Raw genomic sequence first — 16,206 nt, 5'->3', positions numbered from 1 at the left:
TTCATCTTTTGATTTTAATCTTTATGAATGAATTAATAATGGTTGTGTAGCATTTGCTTTTCCCCCGTAATCATTTCTCTTATTCATTGATTTTATGATAAAAGCTAGCTTTTTTATTTGGTTTTCTGATTATAGTGAAATAGCGAACTTTCTCTTTTTTTTTCATTTATAGTAAACAAGAGGAGTCTACCACCACATCTACAGCCCCAGTTCCTACAACAGAAATTCCAACTACGATGAGCACTATGGCTGCTGCAGAAGCAGCAGCTGCTGTTGTTGCTGCTGCAGCAGCTGCAGCAGCAGCTGCAGCAGCAGCCAATGCCAATTCTTCCACCTCTACTTCTAATACTATCAGTGGCACTGTTCCAGTTGTTCCTGAGCCTGAAGTTACTTCCATTGTTGCTACTGTTGTAGATAATGAAAATACAGTAACCATTTCAACTGAGGATCAAGCACAACTTACTAATACTCCTACTGTTCAGGAGCAAAGTGTGGAAGTACCCAGTAGTAATACAGGGGAGGATACATCTAAGCAAGAAACTGCAACTGAGTAAGTTAAGGCATTTGGCTTCTAAAACCCAGTACCAGATCTTATTAATTCGTGAGATTACCAGTGTAGCTAGTAGTAAGGTAAAACTTTTGAGAATCAAAACATAAACCTTTAGATAATAAATCATTTTTAGGCTGAATTTTGTGGGGTTATGATCCCAAATTGTTGCAAAAACTAATCCTCTAAAGTTTTAGGAAATACGATTGTAGGTAGTGTAAAGCAGGTGAAGTACAATTTTAAATGGGGTGCCAAAAACCTCAGCAATCAACATATGTAATATTTTAATGCAATACTTAAAATTAATACAGAAAAATCAGTGATGCACAAAATGTCAAAATTTTAAATAAGGACAGAATCAGTGCTGCTAATTTTTTCTTTTGTCTCTGACTCTACTATGGCTCAGCATTGCACTACAAGGATGTGCTATGGTTGTTGAACAAACATTTGAGGAGGCCCTGCCAAGAAGAGTACTAAAATTGTTTTATTTCTTTTTTGGTGGTGTGTTTTGGTTTTCAGCTTTCAACAAACCAGTAAGAATAAAATACAAAATGTTTTGTGGAATAATGCATTAAGACAGAAGAAATAATCTTTTTAAACATAATTTTTAATTGCTGTAGTACAGGCCATTTATTTAGCTTTTAAGTTTTAACTCACCTCTTTCCAGTATTTTTTTAATTTCCCAAAGTGAGGTTATTTGACTCAAAGGGTCTAAATATTTTTATAATTTCTGATATCTATTCGAATCTCTTCTAAGCAGTATTTTTCTTCCATTATCTTTTTTTTTTTTTTTTTTTTTTTTGGCATGGGCAGGCAGTGGGAATCAAACCCGGGTCTCTGGCATGGTAGGCAAAAATCTCTCCCTTCTGAGCCACTGTGGCCCACCCCCTGCATTATCTTTTATACGTATATTTAGAGAGAGAGAAATTGCAACGCTTATACATATATTTTATAATTTCAAAAAGATCCTAAACAGTAAGTACAGTTGATCATCTTGGTTGTGTACTTTTTGTTTGAGGTTTGGCAAACATTCGCTATAAAAGGATCAGATAGTAAATACTTTCGGTTTTGTTTGTCATATGATATTTATCACAAGGAGTCATCTCTGCTGAGATATCGTAACATTAGCCCTAAACAGTGTGGGAGTAAATGAAGGTGACCTTAACCCGTTAAAACCATATTTTTAAAAAACAGGCAACAGTTCAAATAAAGTCGAGAGGCTAATTGGGGGTCACTCTTATGCAAACTTCGGTTAGACATTGCTTCCTATCATAACTGGCCAAACCCCAACCAAAACCATACCAGCCAATCCTAAAGAACACCTAGGGCATATATAAGATTCTACAATTCCATGCATTAGGGCAAATTTCCAGAAATCTGCAACCTCCAGATAGGTCTTAGACCAGATAAATCCTGAATCCTAGAACATCAGCTAGAGAACGTCTCCCTACCCCTTCCAACATGAAAAGTTAGAATGACCATAGCCCAAATACACCTAAAGTCTGGGATAGAAAGATCAAAGGTGGAGAAGGTAGGGTTTAACAAATGAATATGATTGCTGAGTCATTAAGTTGATATTTCCTTTAGTCTCCAGTAACTTAGAGAAGCTAGTAAAAACCTAAAATTGTGGAATTGTAACCCATACCAAATTCTGAAATCTATTCTACAAGTAATTGTTGTGCTGTTCTTTGAAATTTATTGCATTTTTGTACATATATTATTTTTCATAAAAAAAGAAAAAAGTCTATTGTGTTGATAAAAAAAGTATTTATTCCTTCTTCTAGCCTCCTATATTCTGGAGCAGCTAAAAGGGAAAAATCTAAGAGATTGGTATAGGTAGCCTGTGACAAACTCTGGGATCTGCCCTGTAACTACTTATTGAAGAGTGCTTTGAAAACTATTGCTTTTTTCTTTCTTTGCTTTTTATATATGTTATATTATAAATATATATATATGTGATTTTTATTTCTTTGTTTTCAGGTAAGTGGGTTTTTTCGTTTTGTTTTTTCTTTTAGTGTTCACATTGAAGACTTTATTCTAAAATTGTCACATTTTAGCTCAACCTCACACATTTAAATAAGTAATTTTCCTAAATGAAGCATTTATTTAAATTAAGAATATCTTTAAATGTCTCTTTAGTTTTACTCCCAAGAAAGAAGAGGAGGAAAGCCAACCAGCAAAAAAAACATACACTTGGAATACAAAAGAAGAGGCAAAGCAGGCATTTAAAGAATTATTGAAAGAGAAGGTATTTATATTAAACCTTTTTATGTGGCATGTAAAAATTACTGATAAGTGAAATTGCTTATTTAATGTCAGCACCTTATCTTTATTGAAAAGTCTCAAACTGTTTTTAACTGAAAATGAACTAAATTAAATTTGTCTTTTTTGAAGAACAATTCTAAGAAACAAAAAAATTATTGTGTACAAGTTGTACAAACACAGCACATTCCACCTGACTATTCAATATCAGGTTTTTTAAATTCAGAATGATTGTTTATTTTATAATCCATAGTCTAAAGAAAAGGTATCCATTCTCTGTTTAAATTTCCATTTGATTTCCTTGCCTCAATAAAATTGTTTTTCCCTACTTTAAATTTTTTTGTGAAAGTTTTCCAACAATCACAAAATTAGAACATACTATAACAAACATACTATATGATATACTCTGCCTAAATTCAACAATCATCAATATTTTATCATATTTACATCTTCTTTGAGATTTTTTTCCTCTGTAGGTGTGTTAGCTAGGATCCTCTAGAGAAACAGAATCAGCAGGAGATATCTGTAAATATAAAATGTATTGAAGTGCCTCATGTAACCATGAGGATGTAGAGTCCAAAGTCTGTAGGGCAAGCCACAAGCTGGCAGCTCCAGTGAAGGTCCTTAATGAACTCTCAGGAGAGGCTGGCTGGTTGAAGCAAGAAGAGTGATTGTCTCTTCTGAGTCCTCCTTAAAAGCCTTCCAGTGATTAGATTGTCACACATTGCAGAAGGCACTCCCCTTAGCTGATTGCAGATGCAATGAGCTGTGGATGCAGCCAGCGTAGTCATGATTTAAGTACATGAAATGTCCTCCTAGCAACAGACAGGCCAGCACTTGCCCGACCAGACAACTGGGCACCACCACCTGGCCAACTTGACACATGAACCCGACCACGACAGTAGTATTTTACTTTATTTTATTTTATTTTTATTTTTTATTTTTTTACATGGGCAGGCACCGGGAATCGAACCCGGGTCCTTGGGCTTGGCAGGCAAGCATTCTTACCTGCTGAGCCACCGTGGCCTGCCCTATTATTTTATTTTATTTTTATTTATTTATGAAACATAAGCACATACAAACACAAACATTCTTACCGTATATGATCATTCCATTCTTGTTATATAATCAACTCACAATATCATCACATAGTTGTATATTCATCATTATGATCATTTCTTAGAATATTTTGCATAAATTCAGAAAAAGAAATAAAAAGAAAACAAAAAAATTCATACATACCATACCCCTTACCCTCCCTTTCATTGATCACTAGCATTTCAATCAATAAAGTTGTTTTTGTAAACTTTTTTTTGACTCTTGCAAAGAAAAGTGCTTGATGTTTGCAGTGAGTAGTTTGCTTTTTTCCCTGATGTATGACTTATTTTGCATGCAATTTTAATTTATCATTTAAATGGTTTTCAGCGGGTACCATCCAATGCTTCATGGGAGCAAGCTATGAAAATGATCATTAATGATCCACGATACAGGTAATACTTTAAATATTGTTTAATTTTAACTCAGCATAGCAAGCCAGGCAAATTCAAAATTGCGTAGGATGGTATAACTTTTAACTCTTATTGACTTCTGTTGTTTTGCTACCAAGAATAGAGTTGTATAATGTCTGATTGAAACAAAAAAAGCCAAAGACCTGTCATGGAATTTAAGCACTCTGATACAGGTGAAATTAAAATGATTTTCAAAATGAAAATTACTTTGTAGAAGCATTATCTTTAACATCTCACTGAAATCTTATTTGTGTATTAAAACAAATGTATTGTGAAGACACTAGCATTTTATTGTTTGACCTTCATTTACTCTTACATGGTGTTTTTCCGTTTAGTGCTTTAGCAAAGTTGAGTGAAAAAAAGCAGGCCTTTAATGCTTATAAGGTCCAGACAGAGAAAGAAGAAAAAGAAGAAGCAAGATCGAAATACAAAGAAGCTAAGGAGTCCTTTCAGCGTTTCCTTGAAAACCATGAAAAAATGACTTCCACAACCAGATACAAGTAAGACTTTTAGTGGTGCATAGGATATGCTCAATATTGACTTTGTGTCATACTTCTTACTCAGTGCAGAAACTTATCCAACGTAAATGCTCCTTAAATAAAAAGTACATGATTGTGAATATGATAAATAAGTGAAATGTGGAGATTTAACTTACAGACTTAGTTACTAGGGACTAAAAAAGGGGAGGAAGACTTGATTTGATAATCAAAGCTTTACTCCCTTCGACTTAAACTGTGGTGATTCAAAATATAAAAGTTTTTGCAGTAAGTTAAGTTCATTTTTTCCTGCATGTTCCTTTATTCTCCTTTCCAGAAAAGCCTGATTAAAGGATTCAGTTCTTTAAAAATAAGTCGTATTTTATATGTTAATTATATTTCCAGGAACTTTTTAATGTCTACAATTTAGTCCCATTGAAAGTTTGATAGTCGCTCTAGTTTCGTAACACTGAGGAACAGGGATAGTTTAGATACTTAAACGTTTAAACATTCCAGTGGAAATTACCCCTCTATCTCTCAGATGAAATGGGGACCCTAAGATGTTTTGTTCTCTTTCTAAACAACCACCAGTTTTTCTTTAAAATACAGTTATAAACTTAGCATGGAAAACTAGACCTTTGTACTCAATCATTTTTTTTCCAAAATTAGTTTTTATTGTATTAGAGTGTTTTTGTTTTTTTTTTTAACAAATAGGAAAGCAGAGCAGATGTTTGGAGAAATGGAAGTGTGGAATGCCATATCAGAACGTGATCGTCTTGAAATCTATGAAGATGTTCTGTTCTTTCTTTCAAAAAAGGAGAAGGTATTCTCAATTATTGGTATTTATAAGATCTTAATTCTGTTTAAGTCTTATTTTTATAACATGCAGTTTTTTGTTGGTTAGTTTATCCAGTTGATGTGGTGTACAGATCTATTTTATTTATTAGAAGTTAGGTTTAAAGATGAGATGAATAGCTCCTATTCTAATTTTCCTTATTCCTCCCCGTCTAGCATAGTAAATACTGTTTTGGACCTAGTGAGTACTGATTTAATCAACCATGTCTGAATTGTTATTGGCTATCTTTTGACCACTTTGAAAATTACAGTAATGTTTTTTCATTTCACCAGCTTTAAAGAATACTCAGCATTTTTGCTGATGATGGCTTTTATTTACAATTTTGTTAGAAGGATGGTAGTAATACTAATTGTATCGACTAAACTGTACTTATAGGTTTTAAAATATTTGTTTTACTCATTTCTGTTTATTATGCACTATTAAGTTCCATAAAGACATTAGCGTTTACCCATTATATGACTTGCCCACATGAACTTGCTATATATAATGGATAATGGTGGAGAGAGAGGAATGGGTGCGTTCTTGAGATTTATGGAGTGGGAGGAAAAAAAAAACTGATTTCCAGATTCTGGCTGTAGAAGACAGGGAAAAAATCGAAGTTAAAAGTACTAAACCAGACAGGAATATCAGCGAAGTATAAATAGTGTTGATGCAGTAAAAAGTGCTGATAGAAGTAAGGTAAATGAATAACTGTAGAAATTTGGTCATCAGTCAGAACATAAACCTTCATTAATTGCTATTCAAATGCTTCTTTGAACTTGGTTGTGTTCATACTTTTGTTTTAGGAACAAGCAAAACAGTTGCGAAAAAGAAATTGGGAAGCCTTAAAAAACATACTTGACAACATGGCTAACGTAACATACTCTACTACTTGGTCTGAAGCCCAGCAGTATCTGATGGATAATCCAACATTTGCAGAAGATGAGGAGTTACAGAGTAAGAATAATGACTAAATGGGATGAACAGTTATTTTGGTTTTTAAAAATGTTTCTTGTGGTAACATGTAACAATTTTTGCCATTTTAACCGTCTTTTAAAGTGCACAGTTCTATGACATTAATTACAGTTATGATATTTTGCTGCCATCACCACAACCCAATACTAAAACTTTCTCATCACCCTAAACAGAAAAGGAGGAACAGTTTTAAAACAAAGTCTCCAGCAACAAAGAATTACTGTCACTTTTTATATGAGATCACTAACTGAATTTTACACAATTGCCCATTTCTGCAAGTGTTTTGGTTTTTTTGTTTCCAAATTGGATATTTCATTCTAATTGAGTTTTGTTATTCAGGACAAAATATTTTCCCAGAAATCTGAAGTTTAACATATTTCAAGGATTTTCTGATAAAGGTAATCATGGATCAAGCTTGAAATTGTGTTTTGCCCTTTGTATGTAGCTTGGTAAGAACCAAATTAATACTACATTTTACTCATGTAGTCTAATTGAGGTAATGACTTCAGAGATTTGTAAAAAGCAAAAAATGTATTGAAATTATCTTACAGTAGGCATCCCAAGGACTTTTTCTAAGTAACATGGTTGCTTTTACAACTTTATTTTCATTTTTGGTGTTTTTATTTGTGCCTTTTATTTCATCCTAGGATTCACAGTATCACTGATTGAGGGTTTGTGAAATTTTTTAAAAAAATTTTTCCAATTTAGATGTTCACATGTCATCTTTGAGCTTAAATACAAGTATCCTTGAAAGGTGAATCTGAAATTTAAAAGGAATTAATGCAAATAAAAGGCTTTCTGTACTGTTATTTAACTTTTTTTTTTTTTTAACTTTAAACCCAACTCTAGATATGGACAAAGAAGATGCATTAATTTGCTTTGAAGAACATATTCGGGCTTTGGAAAAGGAAGAAGAAGAAGAAAAACAGAAAAGTTTGCTGAGAGAAAGGAGACGGCAGCGTAAAAATAGGGAATCTTTTCAGGTAGTAGAAAAACGTATCTTATTTTAGTTTTGTAATGTGTTTACTGAACTTTAACATTGTTTGAGACACCTGGTTCAGGTCATTTATCTACTAGGCTTTATGGAGGATCCATACACATTTAACTCTTTAACATTTAACACATTTGACGCTTCTACAGTTTTTGGTTAGGGGACCATAGAAGGCGGTAGCAGATGTTGGCATTTAATATGAGTGTTGATTAAGGTTTTATTTGGAAAAAATGAATAGTGTGAGGAAAGACTGAAAACAAGGTGTGTGTGATTAGTCAGTAGTAGTGGTTAATGGTTAGTGTCTGGAGAATATAGAGAATACTGCAATGTAGTTTGGAGATGGGCCATAATTTTTAAATACCATAGTAGGATTATGTGTCCTGTATTTGAGTGGCTAATTTTCCCTCTGAAGGAGCTGAAATGGTTTTATGTGAGCATTATCTAAAGAGAGTAGGTGGTTGAGCTGGATTTAACACAGTGGTTCTCAACCAGAAGTGGAGTGATTTTGCTCTCCAGGGGACATTTGACTGTGTCTGGAGAATGTTTAAAAAGTTAAAATTTACAAATACCAGTGTTCCAATACATATTGATTAAATTTTCATTTAGGTTAGGGATCCACCATTGAAATGGATTCAGTCTTGCAGTACTATGACTTTATCACAGCTCAGCAACCTGGAAGTGAAACAGAAACACTAGCAAAGCAGGTATGATAGGATGGGTTAGATTCTAATATCTTAGAGAGCATCTTTGATGATAGTTTCTAAGCTATTATAGGATTCAGAATAAGGAGAAAGTGATGAACCTGGTGATCACTCAACAGGTGGGTTAAGAAAGGATTCACTTTATGTTCAAAAGTCAAAAGGAAGTATAAAAGCGTGAAGTTAGCCGGAATTTCTGAGTTGTGAGACTGCATGTACATGCTTATTCTTGTTTGAAGAGGAGTGAAGCTGCCTAACATTCCAGAACAGTGCTGTCCAGTGAAAATAATGCATGGCACATATACAATTTAAAATTTTCTAGAGTCCATATTAAAGAAGTAAGGAAAAACTGGTGAAGTTACTTCCAATTGTTTTATATGTAATGGGTTTTTTCCCCCCCCAGATATTTTTAGATGAATTGCATGAACATGGACAACTGCATTCTATGTCATCTTGGATGGAATTGTATCCTACAATTAGTTCTGACATTAGATTCACTAACATGCTTGGTCAGCCTGGTGAGATTCTTTTCTTTCCTGATTTATAGTTATGACAGTAGTTGGACTGGGCCAAAGGGAAGTAGTTATATTAGTGGGTGAGGTGTTTTTGTTTTTTGTTTTATAAACAAAAAAGTAATTGCAGCTCTTTGGTTAGAGCTAGCTTTTGACTTCTTTAGTTTTTTCATTAGGATCAACTGCACTTGACCTTTTCAAGTTTTATGTTGAGGATCTTAAAGCACGTTACCATGATGAGAAGAAGATAATAAAAGACATTCTAAAGGTAAACAAGAATATTTTTATCTTTTAGGCTATAGTATATTTTAAAATTGGTACTGTACGCCTTTGATTTATATATTAACAAGATTTCTGTTTTAGGATAAAGGATTTGTAGTTGAAGTAAATACTACTTTTGAAGACTTTGTGGCAATAATCAGTTCAACCAAAAGATCAACAACATTAGATGCTGGAAATATTAAATTGGCTTTCAATAGTGTAAGTTATCTTTATTAAAAAGCATCTTTAGAAGCACAGTTTGTCCTGTATTCAGCCAGAAGTAATTATAGAATAAGGGCATATGACTAGGATTTTACAGAGCAGTAGACACTCTTTCAAGGCAAGCAAAGAGGAAATAATGTATTTAGATGATGAAATCATGTTAAAATTCCTTTCTTTGTTCACATTAACTGCTGTTATGGAGAAATTGTCCCTTAGCTTATAAATAATGAGAGAATACTTCTAAGGATAATGAAAGTTTAACAAAAATTACAACTTTATAACTGATTAAATATGAATTTCTAAAAGTTACTAGAAAAGGCAGAAGCCCGAGAACGTGAAAGAGAGAAAGAGGAGGCTCGGAAGATGAAACGAAAGGAATCTGCATTTAAGAGCATGTTAAAGCAAGCTGCTCCTCCAATAGAATTGGATGCTGTCTGGGAAGATGTAAGTTCTAATGAACTTGTGTTTCCTTTAAAATTGAAAATGAAATTATTTTTAATTCCACTCCCATTTCCTAGCCCAAAAATAACCTGAAGTTATTTCGAGCTTAAATATATTCAGAGTATAAAGTCAGCAGTGTTGTTTTAATAAAGATCCTGCATTTAAGAATGTAGAAATGTTTATTTAAAATGATACGCACTTTGGAGGGAATGAAATAATAGACTTTGAGGAAACTCGGCTGTCAAGATTTTCACTTGTTGTTTTGATTCTCATATATTTTATTCCATGTCTGAATTTTTCAGATCCGGGAGAGATTTGTAAAAGAGCCAGCATTTGAGGATATAACTCTGGAGTCAGAAAGAAAACGAATATTTAAAGATTTTATGCATGTGCTTGAGGTAATTTTAGTATTCTGGTAACTGGCTGAAATATTTCAATTCATAGCTATAACATTCATATTTTTAAATTTCATTTGGGATTACAGTTAGACTGCCCTAGGATATCTGCAGTAGAATAAAGAAGGACTGCTCCTTGGGGGAAAAGGAAGAGATCTTATATTTAATCTGAGACCAACCTCATTTATATTAGTTCAAAGATGGCTCTGACATATTTATCTTGGTGCCAGATTCACAAGAAAAACCATGCCTGAGAGTCACTGAATTTCACTGTTTTTTTAAAGCAGTTCTGTTTCTGCAGATTATACCTTTGGAGTACATCAGTTGTCCCTCCTAACCCATGCTATTCTCGTTCCTATAAAAACTGTTTTCTCTCCTTCCACTTTTTAACATTGTGTGTTTAGATGTCTAAATGAGTGGATATAGAATGGGTGAGAAGAAACAGAAAAGAAAAATTAGTGATAATTCTATGCTCACTCTGAAGAGGGCTTATCTAAAGCAAAATGAATGGAGATTTTACTCTAGGAACTTGTTGGTTTGTATGGCTTTTTAAAAATTCTTTATGGTCTGTTCTTTAAGGTAAATGTAAACTCTTGAAATTTTATTTCTTTTCTCTGTAGCATGAATGTCAGCATCATCATTCAAAGAACAAGAAACATTCTAAGAAATCTAAGAAGCATCATAGGAAACGTTCCCGCTCTCGATCGGTAAGGAAGTTTATTAGATGGCATCATAAATGTTATGAAGTATTTGTTCATATCATTATGAATGAAATGAAATTATTTGTATTGTTCAGGGGTCAGATTCAGATGATGACGATAGCCATTCAAAGAAAAAGAGGCAGCGATCAGAATCCCGTTCTGCCTCAGAACATTCTTCTAGTGCTGAGTCTGGTGAGCATTTATAGCTTCTTGATTAAAATCTTTGATGCTTTCTCCTCAAATTCTCACTTGATTTTTTTCTTTTTTCATGCTGCTTAGAAAGAAGTTATAAGAAGTCAAAAAAGCATAAGAAGAAAAGCAAGAAGAGGAGACATAAATCTGTACGTGATTTCAGGGTTTTACAACTGCACTTAGACTTTTGCCCTTAACTGCTTCCACAGCAGTGAAACCTTTTTTCTTTAGTGCTTCTGGTACTTTGCAGTGCAGTTCAGGTGGGCACTTAAAGTTGGAGTTTTATAGGCTCTCTTTCTGAACTTGTACAGGTTTAATATTCTTTACTCTATTTTACCCTAAACTTCCCATTAAAATCACTTGGTGAGCTTAAAAAAAATACATACCCATGTTAGGATTCCCACCCTGAGACCCAAGAATGTGCATGCATGTGTGTATGTATACATGTTGAGAGCTAGAGGTTTAAGTATTAAACCACTTCCTCTACTCTTGTAGTTCTTACTCTTTGGTACACATCAGAAGCTTATCAGCTTGGGTGCTACCACAAACCTGTTGAATCAGAATTTTTTTCCATGCTGCTCATTTGAATTTGTACATATCTAATTGAGGCTCTTAGATTTTTATTTTTTATTAATTTTTTTCTGAGGGGGTGCACGGTCTGGGAGTCAAACCTGGGTCTCCCACATGAAAGGCAGGCATTCTACCACTGAACCACCCATGTACCCTACACTTAGATTTTTTTTTTTTTTTTTACATGGGCAGGCACCGGGAATCGAACCTGGGTCCTCTGGCATGGCAGGCAAGCATTCTTGCCTGCTCAGCCACCGTGGCCCGCCCTACACTTAGATTTTTAATAACCTGTTTCTCAGTAGTAATTTTGGGGGAAGATATTATTGTGATAAAGTAGTTGATACCAACTAGTGATAAAGTTGGTATCAGCATCCTATAAACATATCTCAATAAAATTAGTATTATATTTGGTTGGTGTAAAATGTAGTATTTCCCTACATTTACATAATGGATATAATCCTATCTGAAGTGTATGTTTGTCTTTAATTTAGTAAGAGTCCCTAAAAGCATGAGGGTAAAGTATCCTTTAAAGAATGTCATCCTTTATGTGGGAAAGATAAATTTTCTCCACTAGAAATCTTCTAGAATCTTCGAGGTTAGAAATTCAAATTACATTTGCCTACTTTAGGACCTCTGGTTTATAAAGATGTTCTAAAATACTACCTGCAGAAAGATTTTTGAAAACAGAACAGTGTCTTCATCAAAATGCTAATCCATTACATTTTATTTACGTAGGATTCTCCAGAGTCGGATGCTGAGCGAGAGAAGGATAAGAAAGAAAAAGACCGTGAAAATGAAAAAGAAAGAACTAGGCAAAGATCAGAATCAAAACACAAATCACCTAAGAAAAAGACTGGAAAGGATTCTGTAAGTATTTAGAATTGTTTCATACCTGTATTTTCAAAATACAAAAATGGATAACGTTATTAAAACTATTATGATATTTAAGGAATAGAATTTTTTTCATATCTACTTCCATCAAAGAACACAAAGAAAATTTTTTTGAAGCTGCACAGGTGCAGCTGTTGCATATCTCCTGTAAAGAAGGAATGAGGGCGGGCCACTGTGGCTCAGCAGGCAAGAATGCTTGCCTGCCATGCCAGAGGACCCAGGTTCGATTCCCGGTGCCTGCCCATGTAAAAAAAAAAAAGAAAGAATGAATGAATGCCTCCATGATAATTATAGGCAACTCAACAATTTCTTCCTTTCATTGGAGGAGAGAAGGGAAGAAAACTTTTGGTGTACGATCTACTTTTCAAAGGTCATGTCTCTCAGATTATGCTCATAAATCTTATTTTTCTGGGGAAATATTCAGTATGCTAAAAGCACAATTCTTCTATTTGTGTCATTTAAAGCACTTTGAGGACCTCAAGTCTGTGCAGAATTAACAGGTAATATTATACCTTAGAAATGAACACTTGGCTTCCATCAAATGGAAAACGTGATGCTTCATTTTTAGCTGTGTAAGAAGAAAGAAAAATGGTGTGTGTCGTTTGCACTGGTATATATTAATATAAATGAGAATAGCACCATATAAAAGTCCTATTAAGTATTTCTATTATAAATAACCAATGAGTGCTTAATCAGGTATCCACTGATGGGCTTTTGGACTTTTTAAACTGTGAAATTTGTGTGCATGTTTCTGTGGAAAAGAATCCATATAAATTTTGGATTCTTTTTTTTAAGTATTCATTACTTCTAACAACCCTTTTGGGATTATTCATTATCTTTTCAGGGTAATTGGGATACTTCTGGCAGTGAACTGAGTGAAGGAGAATTAGAGAAGCGCAGAAGGACCCTTTTGGAGCAACTGGATGATGATCAATAAATTATACCAAATATATGTTTACAGTATGATTTAAAGTCTAATTCAGACCAGGGACTCTTATTGACTGAAGTTCAATTGAAATAACACTGGGTTTTAATTATATCACAGAAAAAAAAGTGCATTTAAGTATTGTTATTGTGGACTTTATAAAAGCAAAGGAAATTGAAAATAACTTTTGATTCTATATCAAGAATCATATTTTCATACGGTCATAACTGTCTTTCTGTGACCCTTTCAGAGGGCACTGCAGGATGGATTAAAGGTGGCAATTTACTGATAACTGCAGATGTCTCTACTTTGTTCTAAAGTCTAAGTTATGAGATGATTTGATTTACTTTATAGAAGTTGGCTTTTGGAGATTTGATGAAAAAAATTTTGATATATAGTAGTACAAAAAAAGCACCAGCAACTGATGAACTGCTTTTTTGTGCACTACCCAACTGGATAAAGCTGACCTGATCTTTTATGGTGAACTTCTAAGAAATAGGTGTTTTTTGATGGAAACCTGGTAGACCCTTAACTATAGTGGTGCTAATGAGCACTACTGTGATAAAGCCACCATTGTTATTTTTTACAAAACACCTGAATACATTTTAAAAAGGCTATTGTGAGGGCATTATAATGAGCATCTATTTTGAGGTGATGTTTAAAAAAAATTAACATCAATTCAAATTGTAAATTAGTTTAAGTATATTGCCTTAAGGACCTACTAAAGAATGTGCCACCAAATTTTAATAGTTGCAATATCCTTGTCTAAAAGAAACAAAACAATGTTGACTTAAACATTTTCTTTATCAGAGTTGTCTTTTTTTTTTTAATTCAGTCTTTCTCTTCCTTTTTTTTCCATTGAGGAAGTCTTTTATCTTCCGTACTCACTAAGAAGTATTGACTTCGTGGTACACATTCTAAAGCATTTCTGATTTGAATATTTTTGTACATTTTTATCAATTATTAAACCTTCTCTTCTAGCGTGTACTAGTATTTATTTCTACTTTAACTGCTCAGCTCTAAAGAAATTGTATGATCATTTAAAGATACTAAGTTGCTGAAAGTTTGCTTCATCTTACCCACATATAGCTAGTTTACTTTCCTTTTTTTAATATTTAAGAATAGTATGAAACAGTACATTTGAGGTCCCTTTGTGTTTGATCTATACATTTCCTACAGAATAGGGAGGCAATGGTTTGAGTGAAGCTAGAGTACTTTTTACATGCTAACTTTTGAAGTTAGTAATGTAATTTATACTATTTTCCTTCAGTGCAGGAGATTTTTTTAAGTAAATTTAAGCACATAGTCCTTTGGCATTACCTTAGGTTTTTTTGTTTGTTCACATTTTGAAAGGTCTTATTTTAAATTTGGATTTAGAAAAACAAAAAGTTTATTTTACTTTTCATCCACCACCCTGATGAGACTGATGGTGGGACTTTCGTGATTATTCTTTCCCTCCCCAATCCTCTGTTATTGGATCTACAATATTCACTGTTACAGAACCTCATAAAAAGGGGAAAAATTATGTTTCTAAACTTCTCTCTGCCAAACCCATTTTTCTGCTGTGAAATATATGACTGTAGAAAGTGAGACTCATGATATTTGAAAAAATAGCAAAGTAATCAAATTGCTTGGTTAAGATTATTCTATTGTATATTAGAACCAAAACATAACAAACTTTGGAAGCAGGGAGTTAATTTTCAGAGATCTGATTGTAATAAGTTAATATTGCTAATCATGTCTAACACTTGACTTGGAAGTCAGTGGTAAAATCTTTAACATGCATATGATATTGGCAGAAATACTAGTGATGTTTCACAAAAGAACTTAGAATCTGTAAAACATTGTTTTAATCATTTCCATGAATGATGATTTTTAAAGTACAACTTTAAAGTTTTGATTTTTCTATTTAAATAAAAAGCTATCGATGTGTTTTTAGCATGTCCTCAAAATAGATTTCTGTATTTCTTATAGATACTGTCTTATTGCAACCTCACGTTCCTAGAAAACAATCTAAATTCAAGTCTTCCCCATGATAATTGTTTGGCCTTAGGAAAAAAAAACAAAACTAAAGTGATGATAAACTACAGCTGAAAATACAACATCAGAGGTTATGGACTTGCTATAAAAAAATGTGAATTAAAGCCATGAAATACAAGTCTACCTTTGATGATCTCATAAAACAGGATTTAGTTGTCAGAAAGATACTTTACAGTCTGAACATACAAGTGCTGGGAGGGTTTGTTTAAAGCAAGAGTTGTGTGTGAATGTTTTTAACCAGACTAAGTTTCCATATTTTCAGTTTGGAAAAAGCTTAAATGTCTTGGCATATTGGTTTGCTTAGGCTTTAACAGATGTGTTCAAATAGGAAAGTTTATTTCCAGGTAAAGGGAATTTAATACTTTTCAGTTAAGCCTCAGACTCTTAGGAAAATGGAGCAAGTTTATCCTGAGTATCATTGATATTAATGAATTATTGGATTAAACTCACTAATACACTTTATTTAAAATAGTCAAAATCAGGACCTCAAATATTTGATATTCTTGTTTTTCTCCATTATAATTTCTATTTGAAAAAACTAACTTTGTAAAAGTTAGATAATTTAGCCAATAAGTATGAAGAATTGTTTGTATTTTTCCTAAGTGCATTTAAATAACTTATTGCTTTTAAATAAACGCAGTGGTCCCGCCAGTTTTTAATATAGTCACTAGCATCACCCAAACAAAGTAGCTTCGTCATGTAAGTTATTCATATATATGTTTCAACATATAAAAATACTTCCTATGCTTGATAATGGTCAGAGT

General features: G+C 33.3%; 1 protein-coding gene across 11 annotated transcripts in view; it reads left to right on the top strand.

Moving 5' to 3' along the window:
* The window catches only part of PRPF40A (pre-mRNA processing factor 40A), a 42,852-nt gene extending 27,512 nt beyond the window's left edge, over positions 1-15,340 (top strand). For 6 of the 11 annotated variants that reach the window (XM_077153851.1, XM_077153852.1, XM_077153844.1 and 3 more), the window contains 17 exons: positions 173-550; positions 2,687-2,795; positions 4,235-4,299; positions 4,653-4,817; positions 5,508-5,616; positions 6,435-6,585; positions 7,453-7,586; positions 8,696-8,810; positions 8,969-9,072; positions 9,168-9,284; positions 9,594-9,731; positions 10,031-10,126; positions 10,744-10,830; positions 10,920-11,016; positions 11,104-11,165; positions 12,322-12,453; positions 13,322-15,340. In XM_077153851.1, the coding sequence (XP_077009966.1) occupies positions 173-550; positions 2,687-2,795; positions 4,235-4,299; positions 4,653-4,817; positions 5,508-5,616; positions 6,435-6,585; positions 7,453-7,586; positions 8,696-8,810; positions 8,969-9,072; positions 9,168-9,284; positions 9,594-9,731; positions 10,031-10,126; positions 10,744-10,830; positions 10,920-11,016; positions 11,104-11,165; positions 12,322-12,453; positions 13,322-13,414 (2,152 nt within the window). In that variant the 3' untranslated portion in view covers positions 13,415-15,340. The remainder of the gene's footprint in view (positions 1-172; positions 551-2,686; positions 2,796-4,234; positions 4,300-4,652; positions 4,818-5,507; positions 5,617-6,434; positions 6,586-7,452; positions 7,587-8,695; positions 8,811-8,968; positions 9,073-9,167; positions 9,285-9,593; positions 9,732-10,030; positions 10,127-10,743; positions 10,831-10,919; positions 11,017-11,103; positions 11,166-12,321; positions 12,454-13,321) is intronic. The other 5 variants (XM_077153845.1, XM_077153843.1, XM_077153849.1 and 2 more) reach the window with 1 other exon arrangement.
* The last annotated feature ends 866 nt before the right edge of the window (positions 15,341-16,206 follow it).

This window comes from Tamandua tetradactyla, chromosome 3, assembly GCF_023851605.1.
Source record: "Tamandua tetradactyla isolate mTamTet1 chromosome 3, mTamTet1.pri, whole genome shotgun sequence".
NCBI lineage: Eukaryota > Metazoa > Chordata > Mammalia > Pilosa > Myrmecophagidae > Tamandua > Tamandua tetradactyla.
The sequence above is the reverse complement of the archived record's forward strand: the minus strand, read 5'-3'. Positions and strand labels throughout refer to the sequence as shown.